Below are 24,626 nucleotides of genomic sequence, written 5' to 3' on the forward strand. Positions count from 1 at the left end.
AAGTATATTTAATACCATAAACTCACATGACATCGTTCATAATAATATTTTTTGGAAATTACCTTCCCTCCACTTCACTGCACTCAGAAGTAAAAAAATCTCAGTCAAATTTTCTCCCCAAATCCCAGTCTAAATAGGACTAAAGTCTTAGGATTTCACTGCAATTGCATGGCTGAGATTTCCTTTCACAAAGACCATGTGAAAGTATGACAAGGATTGCTAACAGAAAGAGACAATGGGTGCTGAATACAGCTCTACTCTGCATGGCTAGAGTATACCTTGGTCCCTTTGGGTGCTTCTAACTTACATTTTTTGGCCAGAGTAGTTCAAGCACAAGAAAGCTGTAACTAGTCTTTTTTCAGCCTCCTTCACCTTGCACTGTAAAGTTGTTACAATTCTGTCATTTAAAGCACTTCAGATACAAGGGTTTCAAATTAAACATTCAGTGGTTTTTAATATTATAAAACCAATTACAAAGGATAAAGCTAATAAAATTTGAGCTAGCCATTCACACATGGAAAGATCATCAAGTTTTGATTTTGTCCTGCATACATGGAATATGAATAAGTCAGAGTTACTTCTGGGGCTCTACAAGGACTTTTTGTTCTTCAGTAACAGTATTAGCCCTGGTCAAAGTAATGTCATTCTGACAGAGGTAATTTCCTAGCTGATACAGTCTTCCATATTTATAGAAACTGATAAGAATGCTGCTGATTGCGTGTGACATTCTGTCTAGACTTTAGAGAAAGAGTTCCACTCGAGAAATGAATGTTACATATTAGAACAATATTTCATATGTTAATGTCTAGGAGAACAAAATTATCCTAAAAGACACATAACAATTAGTTTTCTAAGGAGTTCAAAATTGGTGGCAACAAATAATATTTGGCAGGGAGGACAATTGAGACAATTGATTCAAAAGTAAAGACCTGTCAAACTCTGAAAGAGTCACTGTGATCATCAGCTCTGACTTTCCTTTATAATCCAAACAAGAGAATGACCTAGTAATAAATTGTATTTCAGAGAGCATATCCTTTTATTCCTTTATTTCATTTTTACATGGGTGGGGGAAGAGAAAGAAAGAAAGAGGAGAGAGAATATAAACATGATCTGGAAACTCTCAGAGACTGAGAATACATCACACACATTGGTGATAAATAACCCTTTGGTTACTGAAAACATTCAAACAATCTGCTTTTTAAAAGAAGTATTTTATACGGCTGCCAAGCTTAAATTTTAGCCTAGCTTTAGCTTTCTGGTGTTGGATTTTATTTTATTGTCTCTGAGTAGAAGTTCTCTTATTGCCACAGTTTTTTTGCTCACATAAACTCTGCTTCCCTCTTAACCTGTCCTCAGTTTAAAAAAAATAAATGGGTTGTGCACCTCAGCCCTACGGTGCTGGAATGTTTTCCAATCCTTTGCTCATATGCACACCTCTTCTCTAAATCCTTAGTGATGTATAATTATTCTCATTGCCCCTAGGGATGCCAGGCCTGAATGCAGATCTCCCTGAAGGCTACACCTCTGTCAATCAAGAAATATTTAGAACTCCCTTCTCCTGAAAACCCTCCTGCCAGCATGTACAAGGATACATAGTGACCAAGAGATTTCTTGATTATTCTCAAGCTCAATATATCCCCTTAAGTTAAAAGTCAAAAGCATCTCTACAAAAACTCAGAAACTCTCATATTGGAGAATAACTTTGAGGGTTTATGCTTGTACTTGTAACATGAGGTTGACCAATCTGAAAAAACATGCAGAATCCACTTCAGCAACACAATACATTATAATGATATCTTTTGTCTATACATCATAACAAGAACACTATCATGTATAAATTTAAAACTACATTTACAGATTCAAGATTTAATCTGCCAGGAAGTTACATTTTAGCACAGTAAAACCTTCAGCAATATGAAAAGAACTAAATCTGCAGAATTTTTCTTAGCTTGATTATTTAATGAATACTCAAACATGCCAGAGTATGGTTATCAGAATTTAAATGATCAATAAACTATATTCACGTTGATTAAGAAGCATTCTTGCTATAGTATTTTTACTGATACTGTCTTAAAAAAATCCCAATACTTTTAAAAATATTTTTACAAAAAAATACAAAAAAAGGGGCTTATTCTCTGAACTGTCATGCTACAATTCAAGTAACTGAATGAAAGACAAAGCTAATTTTCTAATGCTGCAGCTACTCTCCATTCCAACTCATTGAATTTATTTACCACAGCCGTCCTCATCACTATCATCCTCACAGTCAGCTTGACCATCACATCTTCTGGAAGCCAGGACGCACCTCCCAGAACGGCACTTGAAGTGACTGGGTGAGCATTCTGTCAATGACAACAAGCAGGGAGAAACAGGACTCCATAAGATAAAAGCTTAATCATGACATGGGCACTTACTTATCACAGGGGCTATTTCAGAAGGGTAAATGACACAGGTAGAAAGCTCGTGAGACTGGAACTATGTATCAGGCGAGACTCTTAACAATTGCACTGGGAATGTGGTCCAGCAATATTTTCCAGAGCTCTCCCTCACATGTTGCCCTCTGTCAAATGTCATTGCTTTGCCAAATCACTGGCATACACTGTCTAGACCATGGGTATGAATTTCCTAGCTACTCTCCTCACCATTGTGGTGTTGTGTTATGCATTGAAATAAGTATGAGAAATCCCCAGGATTAAAATAAATAAATAAATAAATAAATACCAGACAAAGAAGAGATTGAGAATTATGCGTCTATTTGAACTAATAAAACCAAGTATAAATTTCCACTAATTAGCCCTTTCATTGTTTCTGCCTCATCTCACAGTACCATTTTGGGACAAAGGAGTGGAACAGAGCTGGCAGATCTTTAAGGAACTCTCATTGAGCGCAAAAGGTAGCAATCCCCAGGAGCAAGAAACCCAGCAAAGAAGCCAAGAGACCAGCATGGCTGAGTAGGGCAACTCAGTTTGGAATAATTTTCACAGTTCAAATATTATAATTTAAAGAGGAAGTATGAAAAAACCAAACACCAGCGACTTTGGGAACCCATTTAAATCTTTAATTTGCTTATACGTATAGGAGATACCTTCTACATCTTCATCTGGTGTTAGACAAGTTTGGTTGTCTGAGTTCTCATCTGGAAACTGAGTGCAGTCTGTATCTTCTGGCCACTGCAAACCTACAATCCCAAGCACAGCCTCACAGCGCTCCTTAGATTGTACACATAATGTCCTGAGGAGACAAAGCAGAATTGCACCAAGTAACTGAGTGAATGTCTTCAAAATTCCCAGATACTAGAAGTTAATAATCCTAGCCAAAGTTAAAGATGAAGATCAAGAAAAAGATCAGTTAAACAGATGTTTTAATATGAAAAAAATACATACATCAAAGAATGGTACTGTTGAAATGTTATTTTAAGTTACTGTTATGCAGTTATGTTATAAATAGGCTAATAATAACTAATATAACTGCTTACAAACATGCTCTCCTCTGTAAGAGAAGGCAGTGAATGTTTTTTAAGAAGCACTAACTGCTCTCCTTCAGGGAAAAAAAACCAAACACATTTTGTACTAGTGAAATGCTACCTCTTCTGATTATGTTACCACAGAAACCATGTGGTTTCAGAAGGACAAAATATTTAAACCGGCAAACAAAAGAGTGAATAACTCCCCAAGGAGTTCAATAAAATTAAAACTTACAGAAAAGCAAAGCACAGACTAACCCAGTCTTAAGGCTGTTGTCACTTAGACCAACAGAAGCTTTTATCACATCAGGAAAAGGCATGAATACAGTCCTTCAGCAGCTTTTTTTTTAACCATATAGAAGATGGGACTCACTATGCAAAATTCATTCAATCCACTGAGATTGAAAATCATCCATCATGTCTCTCAAAATATGCACAGTCAAATGCTTCAAAATTACAAAGAGAAAATGCATAAAGGAAAAGTCCCCTAATGTTTTAAACATTTAGCCACTACTTTTGCCTTGGGTCCTAGCTGTAGGTTGAAAAATATTCAACCAAAGGATCCCACCCTTTTTTTTTTCCTTTCATGTCACTTTTAGCTTGCCTTAATTTGATTCATATTTACATATCCTTTTTCTAGATACGCTCCTTTCATGGAAGAGATACTCCTTTCATGAAAGGCCTTTTATTCCACTCATTTTCCTTTGACCTTTTGACTAATGGAACTTTTTTATTTTTCTGCAATTAGCTTTGGAAAATTCTGTGACCAAAACAAACAAAAAAAATTCATATGGGATTAATTCTTTTATGCGTTTTTGGGAAAATTATACAGTATTAATCCTCCCAAATTTAATTTTGTTTTGAGGAATTAGATTAAGAAGAGTCAATGTTTTTCTGCGCCAAACAATTCACCAGAGAGTTGCGCAACCAGAAGAAATGGAATGATGTTAGCCAACCATGTTACAGACTCTCTCTTCCCTTTTAGATCCTCCTCAATATCAAAAAGGTTGACTGACACTACTTTATAACCTCAGATTTCTGAATGCCAGAATTTTTATTTTGCAATGACATAAAACAAAACCCACAACAAAAATATGATAATATAGCAGAGACATCTAAGCTGCTTCCGCCCTATGTTTTCTGCACATTTAGATCTTTGGTCAAAGCTGACCTTTTCTAATGCATTATAAGTCATTTAGTCATCTGTCTGTGGTGAAAGTATTAGAATCTATTTAATCCTCAAAGTAGGCCTGGAGTAATATTATCAACGCCTTATCAGAGCTGAAGAATATTGTTCAGAAACTGAAAACATACATATCAATGAAAATTGATATGTAAATTGAAAACATACATACCAATGAATGTTATAAATAAATTCAGTTCTTTCCAAAAAATCTCTTTACCTGTCTTCTTTACTTTGAATAAAACTGTATGAAGACTGTTACAGCTAAAAAACAATGCATGACAGCCAAACTAACACAAAGGCATCAAAAAGCCTTGCAAAGCGGGGACAGCTGTTTTATACAGGGGCAGTAGAGTTAAAATAATTTAGTTATAAACCTCCTGGAATGAAAAAAACAGATCCATGTGCCTGTACCAAAAAAAAAAAATCAAATGTATCTCCAATAAGTTTGTATTATAATAGACCTAGAATTATAACATTAATGTGCAATTCATGGTTCGAAAGCACACTTTGACTTAAAAAGCACACCACTGAAAAACTGCATTAGCTGAACTCATTCATATTTACAGGAAAAGACAGGTAAAACAATACATATGTCCTGTTAAGCTCAACAAACCACTGATATATTTGAACAAGAGGGCAGTTGTTTTGAAAGTCAGCAGCAGATTCTCAGAATATCATTTCTGTGCTGAAAACGTAACATTTTGTCATCTCGGACCTTCGAATTGTAAAGTAGGTTTATAATTATATTGACAAATTAATTTAATTTTTATTGGTATGAGGTTATTTTTGTTTTAATTTCTAAAACTTTTGTAGCTTTTACATTATATGTTTACCTGGAATTCTTCCTAAAATCTTATTGTTAAGCAGATAATAGTACAATCTAGTGGGACCTTCAAAGGTCTCCCTTCCTAATAAAAACACTATTTGTGATCTAACATAAAAGCGAAACCTAAAAACTATTGTAAAAGTAGAGTTTTGAATCCTACGATTTGAAGTTTTATGTCGTATATTCAATTTCATCTAAATTTGATGTTACCCTGTTTTGAGCAGGAAGCTGGACTAGATGACTTTCAGAGGTTCCTATCAAGTTAAATTGTTCTACACGTTCTGTAAGTTCCTCTTCATCTGTTTAATACTTTAAATTTCAAGATTATTCAACTGTATCATGATACTTCCTAAATTTTTTTAGCTTGGTATGACAGTAAAGAGCTGATAATTTAACTTAACGTCCCTCTACATTAGAATAAGTTAGTCCAATTTTTACTTGTTATACTGCTTTCTTAAAAGAAAACACTTTGATTTTCAAACTAGCAAACTGTAACTTTGCAGCTATCCTATATGCAATATTTTCTTTCCCATTAGGTTCCTATGTGAGAATTTAACAGTATATTCATAAACTTCCTTGTGGTTCCCAAGGTTCTTGCCTTGCACTAAAAAGCACATCACTAGACAAAGAACCATTACCTATTTGCCAACAATATCACGTGGTAAGAAATTTTAGGATGTGTACTGCAATTTTCAATGCACTTTTCTTTCAATACAGAAGATGTTAATTGATCAATACTGTCAAGGTAGGCCCAACAAAAAAGGCAGAAATACAGAATGAGAAGGCTCTAGCAGCTAGTAGCTCAAAGAGCTCTGCCTGTTGTTCAGGTCTATTAGATCTCCTAACCTGCAACAACTGGTGCTAACAAAGCCATGAGATCTACAGAACACAGTCTCTTTCGAACAAAGCACAGTGATTTTACTCAGTGAGGATGGTGAAATAGTTAATCTGACAAGATGAAAATGTAAGTTAGCCTGGAATTCAGAATGATGTGGCACTCCTAATTTAGAAAACTAAACATTCATTAAAATCTCAGGGTTTTTTGAGCATTTGGATAGGGCTTTGCACCAAGTAATGTACTAATGCAAGGAACTATTACAAAATGTTAATGTTCCAAATTAAATTAACTGATTCTATGTTTAAGCAAACTTTATAGTGGCACAATTCTAATCAAACACACAGAAATGGAAAGTACTTCATATAAAGCTAACAGCATCCTTCTTGTCACCTTGCTCAACAGTGGAGTGAGCAGGTTCACAGAGCACTGGGTGAAAAACTGGCTGAAGGATCCTGGCAAACAGGGCTACATCTGGCTGGTGACTGGTCAGCTGTGCTGCTCCTCTGGGCTCAATTGCAGGGCCTGTCCTGTTCAGCAAATTTATCAATGGTCTCGATGCAGCACTTTAGTGCATCATTAGCAAGTTTGCTGTTTATACAAAACCAAGAGATGGTATTGAGTCTCAAGGGACAACAGTTCTTTCAATTAGGCAACCATCAAGGGCATGAAATTTAACAAGAACAAATGCCTGAATCTGCACCTAGGATGGAGTAGCACCAGGCACAAACTGGAGAGCAGCCCTGCAGAGAGGGACCTGGGCATGCTGGTCAGAAGCAGCCTTTTCCTGTGCAATTCCAAAGCAAAATTTTTGGCATTTTCAAAGAAAGCATAAAATTGGAGAGAAGTACTATGACAGACAAAGTCAAGAATTAAATGAAATATGGTTTAGTATAGTACCTGCAAGGGGGGATCCGCTGATTTGTATGGGGGTCACATTTTGGTACTAAGATTGTACAGGCAAAAAACATCAGGTACTTGTAGCAGTTGGTCTGAACCAAAGCTGGGAAAAGAGAAGACTCCCAGCTGATAGAGGCTTCCTTCTGTGTCCTGTGGCCCAGGTAGTTTGGGTAATAAGTATAGTTGTAAGGCAAGTTCATACAAAGTTCCAGAGTAATTGGTTCACACTGACCTTTCACAGAAAGAAAACAAACAGAACCACAAACGGTGTGAGATTAAATTAAATACAGAAGAAGTAATTACATACATATTTAACAAATTTATCAGTCAGGGATACGTCTCAGGCTTCAGAAACTACAAGTTCCAGAGTTAGAGATCCCTTACGAGCCTATTCATAACAGTAAAGGTGGGTCTGAATTCTGCCTACCTCATAACCCATTAAGATACTTTTATTTCCTTATTAATATTCATTAACTTTCTGAGCTAAATCTTAACTTCAAGGTGGTACAATAAACCATCCTCTAAAAATAGATTTCTTCTTTTCAAGTCAAGATTCTGATGATTTTCAAGAACGCCTGTACTGTACAGCAACACACTTCCCACTGGTGTACCTACTATGCTACCATTGACAGGGCAATTGCCAAAATTAAGAAGACAGGAACCATTGGATACCTTGGGTTGGAAAGGATCTTAAGAGGTCTCTACTCCAATGCCCTGATCAAAGCTTGGTCAGCTCTGAGGACTGACCAGCTTTCTCAAGGCTTTATACAGTCAGGTCTTAAAAAATCTCTAGTGACAGAGACTTCACAAATTCTCTGTACAGAAAACAGAAGCCAGGATTTGCTGCTTTTTTTTTTTTGCTTTTTTTTTTCTTTTGCTTTTTAAATACCAAGATCTGAAGGAAGAATGGGGACCATTAGGTTATGTAATTAGGTTATGTATTGCACAAGCATTGAGCAAGAGACAGTCTACATGTTAATAATTTAATTCAGGTAAGACATAGCTAATAACAAAAGAGAATGATAAGCAGAGACAAAACAGATGCAACAGCTACAAGTCCATATGATTATAGATATTATAGATATGTTCAAAAATCTTCCAACTTTTTGGGGTTTATCACAACAAATTGTGAACTAGCCAAGTATTTTGGATTTTTAAAACTTGTATAGCTTTTGTATTTCTCCTCAAATTGGTATTCAGAAATACTTATTTTTCAATTTTCCACCATAACAGAAAACTACAGAGAGAATTTCACTTCAATTCAGACTGAAATTCAACTTTTTTTTGGCAATGAGGTGATTGTGGAATTATTTAAACTTACTTACTCTGGATATATGAGAAATTTTTCTACAAAAAAGTATACTATTCAAAAGTAAAAAAAAATGCATACATTTCCCTATTCTGGGAGCAAAAATAGCTTAATATGATTAATATTCTCTGCTAGCCAGTTGCCAGCATCAGTTGCTAGTACAGTGTGGCAACTGTGTCATCCCATAGCTGTATCTTTGAGAGGAAGCTGAAAGAAGATCCAACAGTCAATTATTCAGCTGGTCAGCAGAACTGGGCACTCTCATGGTGTGGCATTTGCTGTTATAACTTCTTTTACTATTTACCTCTAATCTGATAATCATGAAAAGCTCATTTTATATCCAGCTTTTCCTCACTGCTAAATCCTGCCATACTACCAGCACTGAACTATTTCTGTTGCCTAAAACCACTTAGTCACATCTTTGGGGTATATGAGGTTCAATGACTTTAACAATTCTCCTCACATTACTGCTATTTCCTTCTCTTCATGATGAACCACCCTTGTCCTTCCACACTTTTGCCTGAGATGCCCAGATCAGTTTGGGCTCATCTTTTGATTTTGGCTAGGAAACATCTTTCTTTGATGTGTACAGAACTTTACATGTTCATCAATATTTCAGGATGAACACAAAAGTACATGCAATATTCTAAGTGTTTGTATAATGTAACATTATTCAAGATTAAAGAGTTGAAATGCACATATACCATTCTCTTTTATTATGCCTCGTATTTATAGGGGTTTCAGTGAATTCTGGAAGAAATTCTAGTCCACTGAAATGCCACTGGAGGCTTGCTCTTTACATGTTTTCAATATGATTATCATTTTCACTCTGCATTTAGAAAGCTTCTACTATGTTATGCACAGAAGTGTCATTGTAGCTTTGAAAATAATATTGTTGACTGTCACAGACAATTCCCAACAATCCACAGGGTAATATACAGAACATATGCTCCAGGGGAACATCTGAATCATTTCAAGTAACCCAAAGGTTAGTCTTTCCTTCTGAGTTTGTCCTACAGTTTAAGAGGTCCTGCTACTCCCTTTCTTATAATACATAGGGGTGCAACCTGATGAGTGGGGAACAAGGAATAAAATTCATTGTATCTTTTATCCTAAATTTTAGAAAAGCAAGCAAACAAACAAAACAACTAAATAAAAAATCAAGCCAACAAAAAAACCCACAAACCAAGACATTACCACATAGACTATGCCTGGATTTAATATCTTCCTGTGTTTATTGCTAACTTGCTCTATCCATTGGAGTCTCTACAACCATTCTGGACAATCTTTACTTGCAGTAAAAAAAGTGCTCATGGTCAGAGCTTCATTAGGCTCCTGTGTTTCATTTTGTGCCAATTGCCTCCGATCCTGTCACTGAGCCCTGTCTTCTTTACACTGTCCCTTCAGATATTCATTCTGTTATCCTAAAAATGTTGTAAATACATTACAATGCCAGCCTAAACCAATCAGATATTATCACATATGGAAAACATCCATCATATTCTATACTGGGAAATGTGGCCTATGCTTTGGAGTTTTTCAACCAAATAGTTATCCGGGCCAAAAAGCACTGCTTTGTCAAAACTGAGATTTTCCATGAGAATTCTCATTTCTTACCAAAGACGAAAGAACTCTGGTCAAAATACGAAGAGCGAAAACAATATGAATAAAAGACAATAGTAATTCCAGATGTTACGCAAGAAAAATCTTTCCCAAATTGTCTTGCTGTTCCATTGTGTATGAAAAATTAAATATTCACTGGACCAGAAAAGGAGAAAGAGAGATGATCCAGAAGACTAGTTCAGGTTATGTGTTACTCCTGCTAAGAACTACAGAGAGTTGCCCATAATATTTTGAGGAAACATCTTCACCAAAAAGCTGCTGGATTTCTCATAATACGGCATAGGAACATTGCTTTAGAATTCAAATATTACATGTCAAAAATAATAAAACCATAGAGTGGCTTGGGTTGGAAGAAGCCTTAAAGATCATCTTTAAGGGGAGATCTTAGTGCTTGTAGCAGTTAGTGGGAAGGTGTAAATCAGATGGAACCAGACCCTTTGAAGCATGCAGGGATAGGATGAGAGGCAAAAGACACGAGAAAATTCCAATTTTCTGCATGGAAAATAGGTTTTTACGATGGAAGTGCCCTAACAGTAAAACAGACCTCTCAGAATGACTGTGGAATCTCTGTCCTTAAGGACAGAGCTGCTCAGCTGCACAAGTTTATGGGCAACACAACTTAATTGGCACTGATTTGATCAGAAGTTTGGGCTTGTTGACCAAAGGTGTTACCTAACTTCCTTCTAATGCTAAACATGGTACATAAGATTATTCCTTCACAAAAACATAGCATTGATACACAACACAAACACAAAGCATTGATAGAAGCACATGTAAAGCATTTATGCTTTATAAAGTATATTACAGCTTTACTTTAGCAGCATCTAAAGGCCCCAGAATGAGTGGTGTCTCAAAGAGTTGAAGGTGATAGTCACAACTCTAGAGGGAATATGGAGTTTGGACTAGTTGACCTTCCTATGTCCATCCCATTCTAAATGGAATAACATTATCCACACAAGCTACCATATAGTATCAAAGCATACCTTGCAGAGATAACTGCAACACAAAACAATTACATATGAATTGTGTAGAAATAGTCTGTAAGTGAAGCCAAATCTGCCCATGTGTCGAGATGACCTGAATTGATGTGATTGTATTAACACAGCACTGTTTTAATTAATTTTCAGTAATTTTTAATACAGTTCTGCTCCACTTTCAAAACATAGACAAATATCTTTCTATTGATTACCTGTTCACGTTGCTGCAATGCACAATTGAGCAAAAACAGCTATTCAGAAGCAAGGGCACAATTAGTACAGGAACCTTGCATGGAGTGGTATAATAGAGTGCACAGATATGAGGATACAGAGAGTTGAAAACCCTGATCCTCTAAAATATATATTAGTCAGAAGAATAATTTTTTTTTCCAGTTTTAATACCAAATTAATTCCTTCATAAAGTCCAGAAGTTCTCCTGACTACTAAATACAGTGACATGGGGTTTTTTATATTTTGAAAATAAATCAGTATCTTCTGCTTTACACTTACATTATTCTGTTTACTTTACATAGAGACTGAATGTCACTAAATGTTAAGAAAAAGTGCAACAGTAAACAGCCATGAAGAAAATATAAAAAATTCATAGAAGAGAAAGTTAAAATACCTCAATGTCAAATGTTATAAATCCTAGTACATCAATAACCACGAGTTTTGATGACACATTTGTTTCAACATTGCCCTTTTCAAAGCTTAATCATTAGACATGTGCATTAGCTAGAAGATTAAATTATTATTTACCTTGTCCTAGCCTGCATCCTCATTATAATCTAAAACACCCTAAAAGAGTGACAGTGTGAAGCACATGACCTACTTACTGCAGTTTGCCTGGCTGTTTCTTATCTCACAGGGAGAAGCTCCACAGGGATCAGGGCAGGAAGAGCACCTCTGGTCTCCCTCCTGACAGAGGGTTTGATCTGAGGGAAATAGAAATGTACTTTTCAAATTATTTACCAGACTAATAAAAATGACTGGAGTGTGATGAGAAAGTACAGTGTTTACATAAAAATTAAGTATTTCCTTTACATAGTTCAGTAAGTACCCAACAGCATTTCAAGTGCAGTAACAATGTGGTGTAAGGAAGAAAAGTGTGCAACACTGTCCAGATCTCATTTTTTTTACCCCTCTGTTCAATATAAAAAACTTACATCCCAGTTTTTGAATGAGAGGTATGGATCTCTGAAAGACATTTACCATGACACTCAAGCAGACTACGAAAAGTCATGTAAATCACATTTCAGAAAGAACAATAGGTCCTAGCTGAAAGAGAATACCCTCTGTGAATTATTATTCAATGCCATTCAGTTGATCTGCTTCTCATTTTATGGTGTTTTTGGTTGACAATAAGACATCCTGAAGAAAGGTCGCCAGAACTGTATTGTCCTCCTTTGACTGGTTAAAAACAAACATCAGAAAGAAATCCAAAAATGCTATGGTCCTAACGATGGACTTCAGAATAAATAAAACCAGCACTTCATCACAAGTTTCTGAGCACACTACCTGGGTAGTTACTTTATCTGACAAATCCCTGGCCTTCTTTCTTTCTCATAGTTGTGATGACTCCTTTCCAAACCATTAAATTCTCTCTTCCATGTGTAAAATCAGTCATTTAGTTTACTATTCTGTACAGACAGACCAAATAGATGGTGTTTATCATCTTATCCTATTTAAAACAGCTTATTACCCTGATTACTTAGTGTTTGTATTGCACTACTGCCCACGAACATTAATCATTCTTCCCTCCATTGGGCATACAGAAGGTGTTGAAGAAAGATCTAATTTCAACAACCTTGACAACAATCTTGTCTAAAGGAACTGATGATTTTTTCATATCATATCATAATTATGTGGATTTAGTTCCTTTCATACATTTTATATATGGAAGCAATAGAGGTAATTTCTTTGCTATAGCAATTGACCATCTTATTTTACAGTTGCATCTGCTTTACTAAAGCTATCCCAAATATTTACATTAAAATTATTTTTAAAGTTTGCTCCAACTCCTTCCTATCCCACAATGGAACAGTTTATCAACACTTTAAAAATCCCTGTGCTACAATGTAGATTCTTTTGATCCTAGCACAAATAATGATGAATTTCTACAAACACTCTACCCTGTCTTTTGAAGAGAAGCAGCCATGAGTACATCTATATTAGATTTCTATTGCCACAAAATTAATAAGAGCAGTACTCATAGATAGATACTATACCTTAAATTTCCTTAAGGTATGTAGTGAAGGAGACCACTTTTCTCATCCAGACAAAGATGAAGCAAGTCATTTGTAATCTCTGAATGAATATACTTGTGCTAGCACACAAGGTCCCTGTATCCTTATACAGGCAAGGGGAAGTCTCTACACCTTGACCTCAAATTTCTATGCTGATATCACATATTTACCGTGTTAGTAACAAAACTAATATTCCTGACTGTGTTAGCCCTAACTTCACTGACTCTGATAGACATATCCAAATTTTTTTATTTTTTTTGTAGAGCAGAGAAGTCTTTGTAATAAGTGAATGTCCTACCGCATTTTTTGCACTTGCTGGAAGCAACAAAATATATAAGAAATACAATAGTAAGTTACAACAAGAATTCTGCCTTGCTTTTACATGGACTTTGCAAGGAACTAAAGATGAATGAAGTCCAAATTCTGCCAACATATTCCCATGCAAATTAGGATGGATGGCATATGGTTGCATAAAGAAAGAATTTTGCTCTAAACAATACTGCAAAATACTGGATAGAATTTTTGCACATTGAAGAATTAATAATACAAACAAGGAAAATGTCTGTATTTAAAACCTCTGCAGTTTAATGCCAAGCAGAAAGATCTTTCAGCATGTAGTGAGATCACTGACTACATAATTATCACCCCATACTACTGCTTGACTGTTTTAACCTAAACCTGTTCATCATACAAAAAAATATTTTTAACCATTGCTTCAACATCAAAAGGGAAAAAAAGCAGTGAAAACAAAACACATCACTGACTTTTAGCCCACATAATGCAAGAGAAATGGAGGATAAAAGAATTCATAGAATAAGACTGAGCTTGGACATCAATAAAGAATAAAAACTGAACATTTTGTGCAAGTGTACAGTCAGAACTGAGGACAAAAACTTGTTTCTGGCTTTTTAGATTGCCACAGTCAGAACTAGAAGATATTCCATGGAAGACCTTTTTATAATGTCAACATTAATAGTGAAGAAAAATATTGATTATTTCTGTGTTTCAGCTTCTCAGTTATTTTTGGAATGGAGGTATTTAAATTGGAATAGGAAGATCCCAAGAATTTTCTATGAACAGAAGGGACTGAATACCATGCTTATGAAAGGATTTCTTTTAGACTGGTTTCCTAAAGAAATGAGGCTCATATAATCACACTGTGTATTTATCTTATGATAACAGGTCTTTTCTACTCTAATAAGAATTAAATAGCCTGTCCTATTACCATTACATCTGCCAGCACTAGCTTTCTACATAAAGTTAACTATTTTAATATCTTTAAAATAAGATTCATAAAAGAAATACATTAATAATTCTTGCATTGAAGGAAAGGCTGCAATCTGAACCTATACCTTACCAGAAATAAGAGAATTACATGGGAAAAATACCTTCAGATGTTGAAATCATCATAACACGATGACATTGCTTTCTAAGTGTATTAGGGAAACCATGTTTTGGGGCTCAAGACATCGCACAGTTTCCTCTTCTCTCATAGAGTCCATCATAAGACAGCTATCAAGTAGCTGTGAAAACTTACATCATCATATATTTTCCCTTAGTCACACTAAATCATTAGTTTACTTACAAAAACATTCTTTCTTTGATTCCCAAGTTCTGATTTAAAAAAAAAGGATTTAAATGAGAAAATTCCTCCTCAGAAGACACCAATTCCTGTAATAGTAGATTCTCATTGCTCCAAATAATGTATTTCAAGTAACAGCTGATTGCATAAGAAAAATAAATACTATGCTAAATATCACCACTTCTTCATCTTTTTTTATATTTTTAAGTACTAAAAGAAGTCTGCTTACAAATGCCTGTGTGAAACCACACACCAACCAGCCTTACCAAGTGTTACTTGAAAGGCAAAGAAAGTTATTTATCAGACAGCTTTAGCTAAAGGTACTGCAGAACATAGAAGTCAATGGTAGGTTTAGTAAGAAGAGTAAAATGAGGCATATAATTACTTTCACTGCAGTTTTCTTCATCACTTCCATCTTTACAGTCATTATCTCCATCACACTGGAATGCACTAGGAATGCACTGCCCATTTCGGCACTCCACCAGACCCTGACTGTGACATGCTAGAGACAAAAAAACAATATTAAAAAAGACAATATTCTGATCAGTTTAGCTTAATGAAGCTCTGCCTTATATTTGAACATCATACTGAAGTTATTTTAGGAGGAGCTGACAACACTGCTTAGCACTGAAGATCACGAGGCATTTCTCATTAGGCGTCAGCTAATTTTTCAATAGCCACAGTTGCGCTGATCTTTAACTACTGAGACTGAAAACATGAATGCCAGGTATTACCAGCAGGTTGAGATGAAGTCTTAGCTTTTCCAAGGTAAAAAAACTCACATAGTTTTTACTCATATAGTGGAACATTACAATTAACAAAAAGCTTATTCTGTAATTAGCAAGAAGCTGAAACACAAAGCAATGCTTTACTTCTCAACAAAGGCAACAAATGTTTAATTTGCTGCAGCTGTCTACCAAGAACGGACATTTGTAAAGTGTGAACTTCTGAAATTAAATAAGTTTATAGTTTTGTTTTACAGGTGAGTACACTAGGGGGTTTTTTTTTGATTGGTTGGTTGGTTGGGTTTTGGGGTTTTTTTGTTTTTAAAGAAAGAAAAAATAATTAGAGATTAAGGGAACTTACAGCAATTGATCTCATCTGATTTGTCTATACAGTCATGGTCACCATCACATACCCAATCAGCTGTAATACATCTCCCATCTCCACACTGATGATGTGTCACTGGATTACAATCTACATAAAATGCAAATTCGAAGAAAAAAAAAGTATGCTAAATTACCATTTGTATATTTTATATTATTGACCAATTGTTCTATGCCTATAGATAATCTTCTTATTAATGAGTCATTTTGCATTAATAAATTATATGAAGAGATTTTCTGTATCTGCAGATTTTTTTGCAGATGGTAGTTACATATATTCTTAATTGTATTGCCTGCATAGTGATGGATAATTCCTTCTCTCAGGTGCACAGCTGTGACCATTTGTAAATGAACAAGTTTCTAAGATTTGCTAAGCACATTAGAAGATCTGGCTTACCATCTCACAGAATGATTTTCAGTTAACTAACATTTTCAGTAACCACCAGAGAAAATAATTTCCTACATTTATCTTTTTACTAAGACATTTAAAAAAACGTTTCTCAACTTCAGAAACTATATTTTTGCATGTACTTGGAATTTTCCATAAGAATTATCTACAAAGAAATTATTCCAATCTTCGTCTTACTCTTTCTACCTGAATGCACAAATAAAGAAGAGCATTCTGTTGAGCAGGCTGACTTTACAGCAAAATAAATAGAGACAATAGACACAGTCCAGTCCTCCAAATCTGCTATGAAAACCAATTTTAGCATGTACGAGATCTTAGATTTTAAAAATTGTATAGAATAAACCTACATCAAGGTAGGAAAGATAGGAGACAGATTAATGTTTAGAAAATATAAATCATCTTCAAACAAAGACTATTTATGAAAAAAAAAACACTAAATAACCAAAACTGAGAAGAAAATATTGAAAGGTCTTGGAGTGTGCTGATTTTGGAGAAGAAATATAAAACAAATATCAGAAAAAAAAATGTGCCTTGATTTTCAGTTTTCATGTTCTTTGTGTTTTTCCTTAGAAAAGCAAAAGGAAGAAAGTGAGAAATAATATTTTAACTGTTAAAGAATTATTTTGGAAAACTTAGTTTTTCTCAGGTGTAGTAACAAGACCAAAAGTTAGTAAAATTAAGACTTTCTAAGTTTTCCAATATTTACATGTTTACATTATTCTTTTTTACTGGCAAAACTTCATTGTTTCTCCTATGGAAGTCAAGCGTAGGTAGACACATGGGTAGATAAGTATCATGAGTCAGAACATGCAAAGCTGATTGACAACAGAATTTGAAAGAAACAGAATTTGATAATCAAAACATACAACTTCACTACGAATCTCATGTAAAAACAGTTCAGCTATAAAACAGTTGGCACCACCAGTGTGTACCCTCTCATAGTTTGCTTTACTCTCAGTTAAATTCAGTCAACCTAGCAAGGCAGCAGCCATAACATCCTTTGGAATTAGTTTAAAGCAAATTGAAAATAGGAGTATTTCTTATAAATACCAAACCCTTCAAGATTTGGATTGACCCAGAACTTTCCTTTAAACCTTTTCAAACTGCATATAGAATCTGTGAGCTATTTCCACTTTGTTCAAATAGAGTAACAGCAGGGTATATTACTCTTTCAGTAGTTTAAGGGAAGAGATTACTGGCTTAGGCAATCCTGATATCTTAAAAGACTTTAGAAAACCACATAACTTTCATTTACCACAATTTTGTTCATCACTAAGGTCTCCACAGTCATCGTATCCATCACAAACAAAGGTATAATTGAGGCACTTTCCCGTGTCGCAACGAAATACATCATTACTGCAGTCTACAAAACAAATGTATGCAAAATGTTAAAGTTACATTGGAACATTCATATAAACTGTGAACACTGGAATGTGCTGACTACACACAAAATTAGCTAAAGATACCTTACAGCATACAGGTCTGCATTAATACTGGTGGGTACCAGTTTATGAGAATCTAATCTGGAAGAATATGAAAAATCAAAAACCGTTTTTAGAAATTTTTACTCTCTCCCTACCAGCTGGTTTTTGATCAATACCATAAGGAGATAGTGCTCTGGTTGCACATAGGGACCTAAATGTTTAATTAACTTACACACATAAAGTTCTCAAGAAAGATTGTAGGCTTCACCATTGTAGATTACTAGGACAATCCTCAGCACCTGATGTGGCTATTAAATGGAGTTAAAGATTCTAACAGCAAAATCAAGATCCCTAGACCCTGCTTTTGAGCCTGCCTTTGATCTTACAATGGTTTCAAATGAGCTTTATGCTTAACACAGTTTGGAGCTCAGATTTGGCCTTCTCATCAAGGAATTCTTATCACTGTCAGCCCTAAGTGGGTTTAACCATTTTTTCATGACGGGAGGCATCAGTAGAATCTGCCAGATATTCCCTGAGAATAACCATAATACTTGAATAATATCAGGTTCAATAAAAACATGGAATCTATGTTGTAGTTAAGTGGGTTGAAGAGAAATTAGGGTTTGTGGTGTCTGGTCCCCATCAGTAATAACTTTTGATTTCAAGCACACAATTAGGAAGTGGGTAAGTTTCACTGCCTTCTTCTAGGCTTTTCCTTGACCTCTAGCTTTTCAGGGGGAATACCAAGATAGAGAACAGCTGGGTGGACAATCCTTCCTTCCTGTTGAAGCTATGCCATTGGAACCAAGGAAGTCCTTTGCGCTCATTTTTACTGGCATATGTGGGCATTCTAAATGAGTTCTTCCCTGGAAAACAGAGAGAGCTCAAAAGGCAGGGATTAGAACAAAAGTGCCTCCTTTCTTCTGAGATGATCAACAACTGAAAAACAGAATCATGCTACCACTTCCTTCACTCCTCTTGGCATGTGATTCCTGTGTTCATGATTGCACAGTGGTTCCACTTTGAAAGCAGGGTGTCCTTCTAAGGATATTACACACTGAAAGGTGCAGAACTCTTCTAGAAGGTGCTGTGGGGTTTCTACCCCTTCAGATCAATGTCAACCAAGTGTTTCACCTCCTATGTGAAAAAAAACTCCGGAACTTGAACATGAGTCACTTCCTCCCCTTCCCCCACAGAAGTATTAATGCTTTCTACAAGTTTCATATTATCTTAGATAGTCCAAACTGAATATATAGCATAGTGTGAAGGAAATGCTTCAGGATATGAAGTAAAATAATACAGCTGAGCCATGAGCTATGTACTCAATAGTTACTTTGGCTTCAAAAAGAACTATTATTCCTAAAACAGGGAATAACAAATGAAAATGAAATGAAAACATTTAAGTTCTTGCTTTCTGTAAGCAGACTGATACCCAGCTGAGAGTAAATTCTAGACATTTCTTGTTTTGAATGTGAAGTCATCTGGCAACCTTTAATTTTACTGGTCAATTTGTAACTCTGACAGTTTCTATGCTTCTTCCACTGCTCCTCCTGCAAATGAAACAAAACTGTCTTTTTCTATGTTATTTCCTCTGGATTAATTTACTGTTTCATTTCCATTCATACCCATTTACATTAATACTGCTGAAGCTGCTGCAGTGCCCTTTAGGGTAGACAATTCATAGGCCCACATAGACAGGGTAAACAAAAAGTATACAAACTTCCTTGCAGGGAAATAAGATTCACTTGATGAAAATCTAACAGCCTTAATATACATTTTCTTCAAGATATTAGCAATAATGTATAGTATAGGGTAGTTGGTTACTCTGTTAAGTAAGATGGGCACTTGGCAGCTGCCACTTGTAAAAGGCTCAACTTAAATTTTATAAATGATGGAAAAATCCCCATTTTCATAAAATTAAATACAAATTCCTATTCTATACTCCACTAAACACAAATGAAGCCTGGTGAATCTTTTACATTCAACAACTTGACCCTAAGATAAGCTTGGTTGGTTAAAGCATGGTGCTGATAAAGCCAAGGTGGCAGGTTTGATCCCTGTAAGGGTCCAGAAGGATCTGCTGCATGTGGGTCTGGACAAACCCCCAAAACATCCTACTCTCTAAATTGGAGAGAGATGGATTTCATGGGTGGACTGTTTGGTGGATAAGGAATTGGTTGGACGATCGCATCCCAAGGGTCAACAGCTCAGGACCCCAAAGGACATCACTGACCAGTGCTGTCCCTCAGGGCTCTGTACTGGAACCAGTGTTATTTAACATCTTTATTAATAACATAGATGAAGGGATCGAGTGCACCCTCAGCAAAATTGCAGATGAGATGGGGAGATGGTGTGGAGGTCAAGCTGAGTGGTGTGGTTGCCATACCTGAAGGACAGGATGCCATACAGACGGACCTGGACAAGCTCAAGTGGGCACCTGGGAATCTCGTGGTCTAACAAGACCAAGTACAAGGTGCTGCACCTGGGTCAGGGCAAGCCCTGGTATCAACACAGGCTGGGGAATGAATGGATTTAAAGCAGCCCTGCCAAGAAAAACTTGGGGGAACCAGTAGATGAACAGCTGGACATGACTCAGCAATGTGCACTTGCAGCCCAGAAAGCCAATTGTATCCTGGACTGCATTAGAAGCAGCATGGCCAGAAGGCTGAGGAAGGTGATTCTGTCCCTCTGCTCTGCTCTTGTGAAAGCCCACCTGCAGTGCTGCATCCAGCTCTAAGTCCCACAGCACAGGAAAATCTTGGACCTGTTGGAAGAGGTCCAGACGAGGCTACAAAAATGATCATAAGGATGGAACAGCTCTCCTTTGAGGAAAGGCTGAGAGAGTTGGGGTTGTTTCTCCTGGAGAAAGAGTGGCCTTTCAGCACTTTAAGGGAGTTTATAAGAAAGATGGGGACAGACTTTTTAGCTGGAGCTGTTGTTATAGGACAATAATTTTAAAAGAGGGTACATTTAGATTAGACATAAGGAATAAATTTTTTACAATGAGGATGGTGAAACACTGGACAGGTTACCCAGAGAAATGGTAGACGTTCCATTCCTGGAAATATTCAAGGTCAGGTTGGATGGGACTCTGAGCAACCTATCCTATAATTTAATGAGGTGACTTAAGACTTTGAGAGGGGCAAGGACTGCAAGAAACACAGCATTTTTTATCAGACAAGCTGTCAGGCAAATAGGTCTTCCTTCAGTTTTGCTCTTTCTGCTATGCAATTCAAGAAAGCCTTATTTGACCTCCACACCCTCTCCTTAGCTCTTACCAATCATCCTAATGAAAGACATCCTCTGCATGTAAACCCTGTATCATTAAACAGACAGGCGTCCTTTCAAAGGTAATCTCACCTCATGAAACTTATGTTTGTTTTTTCAAGACACACAATATATTTATTCACATTCTCCACATTTTATTCCTAATTTATTCTTTTCCCATTTCTAATGGAACTTGAGAACCATAGTCTCATAGGCATTTTTAAATTTTTGAGCTCACTTTAAATCTAAAGCTAGCGCTGACAGGAAAAATTGGAAAATAAAAACATACAATACTTTTTACATAAACAGACATTATCTCAATCTCCATTAAATGAATTGTAGGCTATCAAAGGAAAAGCAAGCTCTAACCTCATTCATATTGAGACCAGGAGGAAATTGCTGTCCTCATTTATTCCTTGGAGTATCCCAGATAAAATCTAACAACAACTTCCTTAAAAGCAGCTTTGTGAGCCTTGGAATGCCCAGGCTCTTAAATCACTAGTAAGAACAAATCTTTTGAGTTGAGTGTAAACTGCACAGTCTGACATTTTTCAAAGTCTGAATGAGAAATCCTGTTTTGTGGCATAATGTCCCGCCATAGCCCCTATTTTTTCCACATTTTCCTTTGTTCTTTTTCTTTTCCCCTTCTCATTGTTATCTTACAGTACATTTGCTCAGCTTTTCTAAAGGTGTTTGTAGTCCAAGGTGTTTTGTTAACACAGAAAAACACATAGGAGCTCTAAAGATATGCACTACCACAGACAAATAAATAAAAAATGAGGCTATCACATATGTACATTATACTGCAGCACATACTGGGATTAATTTAAATAAATCACATCCAGGATTGAGACCAAGACAATTTTCAAACAGATGGTCTTGCATCTACTCTAAAATCAATGCCAAGAACCAGGATAAAACTACAACAGTATTCAGCTGATTATCAGAAGTGCTCCTTTCTGACGCACACTATTGACCTATTAAAAAAAACCAAAAAACCAAATACTTCTAATTTCCACATAGCTCCTTGCAGAATATCTGCCTCAAGGCATAAAATTTGACATATCAAAAGCACATGCTGTGGCCTGAGTGAGCAAAGCTACACATAGTCCACAGCAACTTACAGAGTCCAAATGTCAATATATGCAAACACTATGCAAAGCTCCTATTCTTCCTGCTTCGGTTTCCAGGTTTCCCTGATTGGATTCAGTACTTCAGCAGAACGCTTCAAGGTTTAAGAAACTTACTACAATGGACCTCATCACTCCAATCATCACAGTCGTTGTAGCCATTACACTGCAGTTTCCCTGGGATGCAGATCCCACTGGCACACAAGAAACTCTCCTCTCCTCCACACAGTGCTGCAAGAGAGAAAAAGGACAGAATAAGGAGAAAAATTGTTAGCATCAGCATCGCCAAGTTAATGTTACTGGAGTCTTACACATGTTAAACTGATATTTAAGATTCCCCGCAGGTATTGAAACATATTTCCAATTTGGAAAACATCAAGATAGCTCTCAGGGGAACATCACTGAATGCAAGAAGGTCGAGAGGAAAACCTGAAAGAAAAAAATCTCCATTTTTGAGATAGAACAAAGCCATTTAAAACCTCTAGCAGTGAAAGACCCATTTCAAAAGACCTCAACAGGCAGTCATGAAAAGACTATTACACCCGTTAAATCTGCCCCTGGGACTAAGGAAGGAGCCTGTAATATGCCAACAAAAAAATATAATAATTTCTGCTTAAGACTGGCTTTATTGTATATCCCTTTGGTATTCTTCACAATTTGCCAAACCAATAGGTATACAGTGGATGCTGTGAGGTACCGCTTAGCATCGGCCATGCTCAATGCTTTTCAAAAATGACAAATAGCTCCAGCTTGCATTGGCTGCAAGTTCAACTATTTATCTAGATTTTTAATTTTATTTGTGGTCCTAGAATAGCAGTCTTTTCTATCACACTATGGAAATGGATATACACACAAACACACACAGTTTCAGCACCCTCATTATTAGTTTTAAATTTTTTCAGCAGGAGATTATTTTTTTCAACATATTTACATTCTTTTCTCATCCTCAAATATTATTTTATCATCCCCAAGTAACAGGGAAATCTTAAACTTTCTTAACTGAAACACACGCTCTTTATGGAAAATTTGGTTGTAATAAAAACTTGGGAATAATTTCAAAATCTTTTCTATTACACTCCCAGGTGTAATGTCCACTTGGACAGCAAATAATTTTGATTTTGCAATACATACATCATTTTCTAGTTGGGAACATGGTTATTGCAGTGAAAGCTGCTTATGCAATGTATTTTAAAGGAGGTCTCTAATTTTGCAGAAAGGTGCCCAAAATACTAAGAGACTTTAAACCAAAAAATTTTAAACTAGTTTGTGCCATTTAATGTTTGTGACTCTTCATCAGAAACAAGGGTGAAACCACCAGCATCATCCTTTTGCACACCCTTATGATGTGCTCCTCAGTAGGTTCCCTCACACAGTGTGATTGGACACATTTCCTAACCTCTAACTGAAGAGTTACAGCCTCACCTGTATTCCACCAGTTTCAGAAGCATATTACAAACTGCAAAATACAATAGTCTTAAGACAAACATGAGATTAGATAACATTCACAGTCTCATTTTACAGGGGGAAAAATGAGGCAATGAGATATTAAAGTGAAAGTTATAAGAAATAATGAATAATAACTTCAATTGACCAATCTAAGACACAAAAACCAGCATGTCATTGGGTTGGGTTTTTTTTTGGAGGGTAAAGACTAATGTTACTTTATATGTTCAAAGAATAGCTCTTGTTGCCTTTACTTGTAGCTGCAAATGTCTCAGTTGCAAATAAACTCCAGCTATACAAATGAAGAGCCCAGTTAGCTGGAAGTGTTCAAAGAACAGTAGAGAAAGTTTTTATTCAACCACCTTGTTCAACATGGTCATTGCAACAGTGACAGGGCAAGAATCTCATTCCATATGATAACGTCACACTTTATTATGGGCCAATCTTTTTATTTCTCCAGTTCCCTCACCTATATACTGCACTTCCCAATTGCTGCAGTCACTAAGCTCTACAGGCCCCCCTAGAAACAACAGACTTCCTTGGTATGGAAGTACTAGTTCCCTGGAGACCAGTGTTTATCCCACAGATGATCATGTCAGGTAAAAATAGAATATGATAGCATAATCAAAATTTTGTAGTTCATCATACAAGAAAGGCTCTTAGATCTTGGAAAGGCAACTTTAACTGATTGGCAATCTTACATTCTTATAACTTGGCTTTTACACAGTTTCCTTCATGTTTAAAAAGGAAGACAGCATAAACAGCTCAAAAGGAACTGTCTTGATTTTCTTTGATGGAGATCTCCATCAGTAAAGAGCTTCACTGGTACTAAGATAGCAAGAGTAATGGACTCCTATCCTTTGTGTTAATATGCCAGCTTGGCCTGGGAGAACAAAAGTT

At 36.1% G+C, this 24,626-nt stretch overlaps 1 protein-coding gene across 4 annotated transcripts in view; it reads right to left on the bottom strand.

Moving 5' to 3' along the window:
* CORIN (corin, serine peptidase) overlaps positions 1–24,626 on the bottom strand; it is a 125,317-nt gene that overhangs the window by 30,663 nt on the left and 70,028 nt on the right. For all 4 annotated transcript variants that reach the window (XM_017744346.1, XM_017744344.1, XM_017744343.1 and 1 more), the window contains 8 exons: positions 22,401–22,514; positions 17,718–17,825; positions 16,034–16,144; positions 15,333–15,449; positions 11,956–12,054; positions 7,211–7,442; positions 3,086–3,231; positions 2,235–2,342 (listed from right to left, as the gene is read on the bottom strand). In XM_017744346.1, coding sequence (XP_017599835.1) covers positions 2,235–2,342; positions 3,086–3,231; positions 7,211–7,442; positions 11,956–12,054; positions 15,333–15,449; positions 16,034–16,144; positions 17,718–17,825; positions 22,401–22,514 — 1,035 coding nt within the window. The remainder of the gene's footprint in view (positions 1–2,234; positions 2,343–3,085; positions 3,232–7,210; positions 7,443–11,955; positions 12,055–15,332; positions 15,450–16,033; positions 16,145–17,717; positions 17,826–22,400; positions 22,515–24,626) is intronic.

This window comes from Corvus brachyrhynchos, unplaced genomic scaffold (genome assembly GCF_000691975.1).
Source record: "Corvus brachyrhynchos isolate BGI_N302 unplaced genomic scaffold, ASM69197v1 scaffold17, whole genome shotgun sequence".
NCBI lineage: Eukaryota > Metazoa > Chordata > Aves > Passeriformes > Corvidae > Corvus > Corvus brachyrhynchos.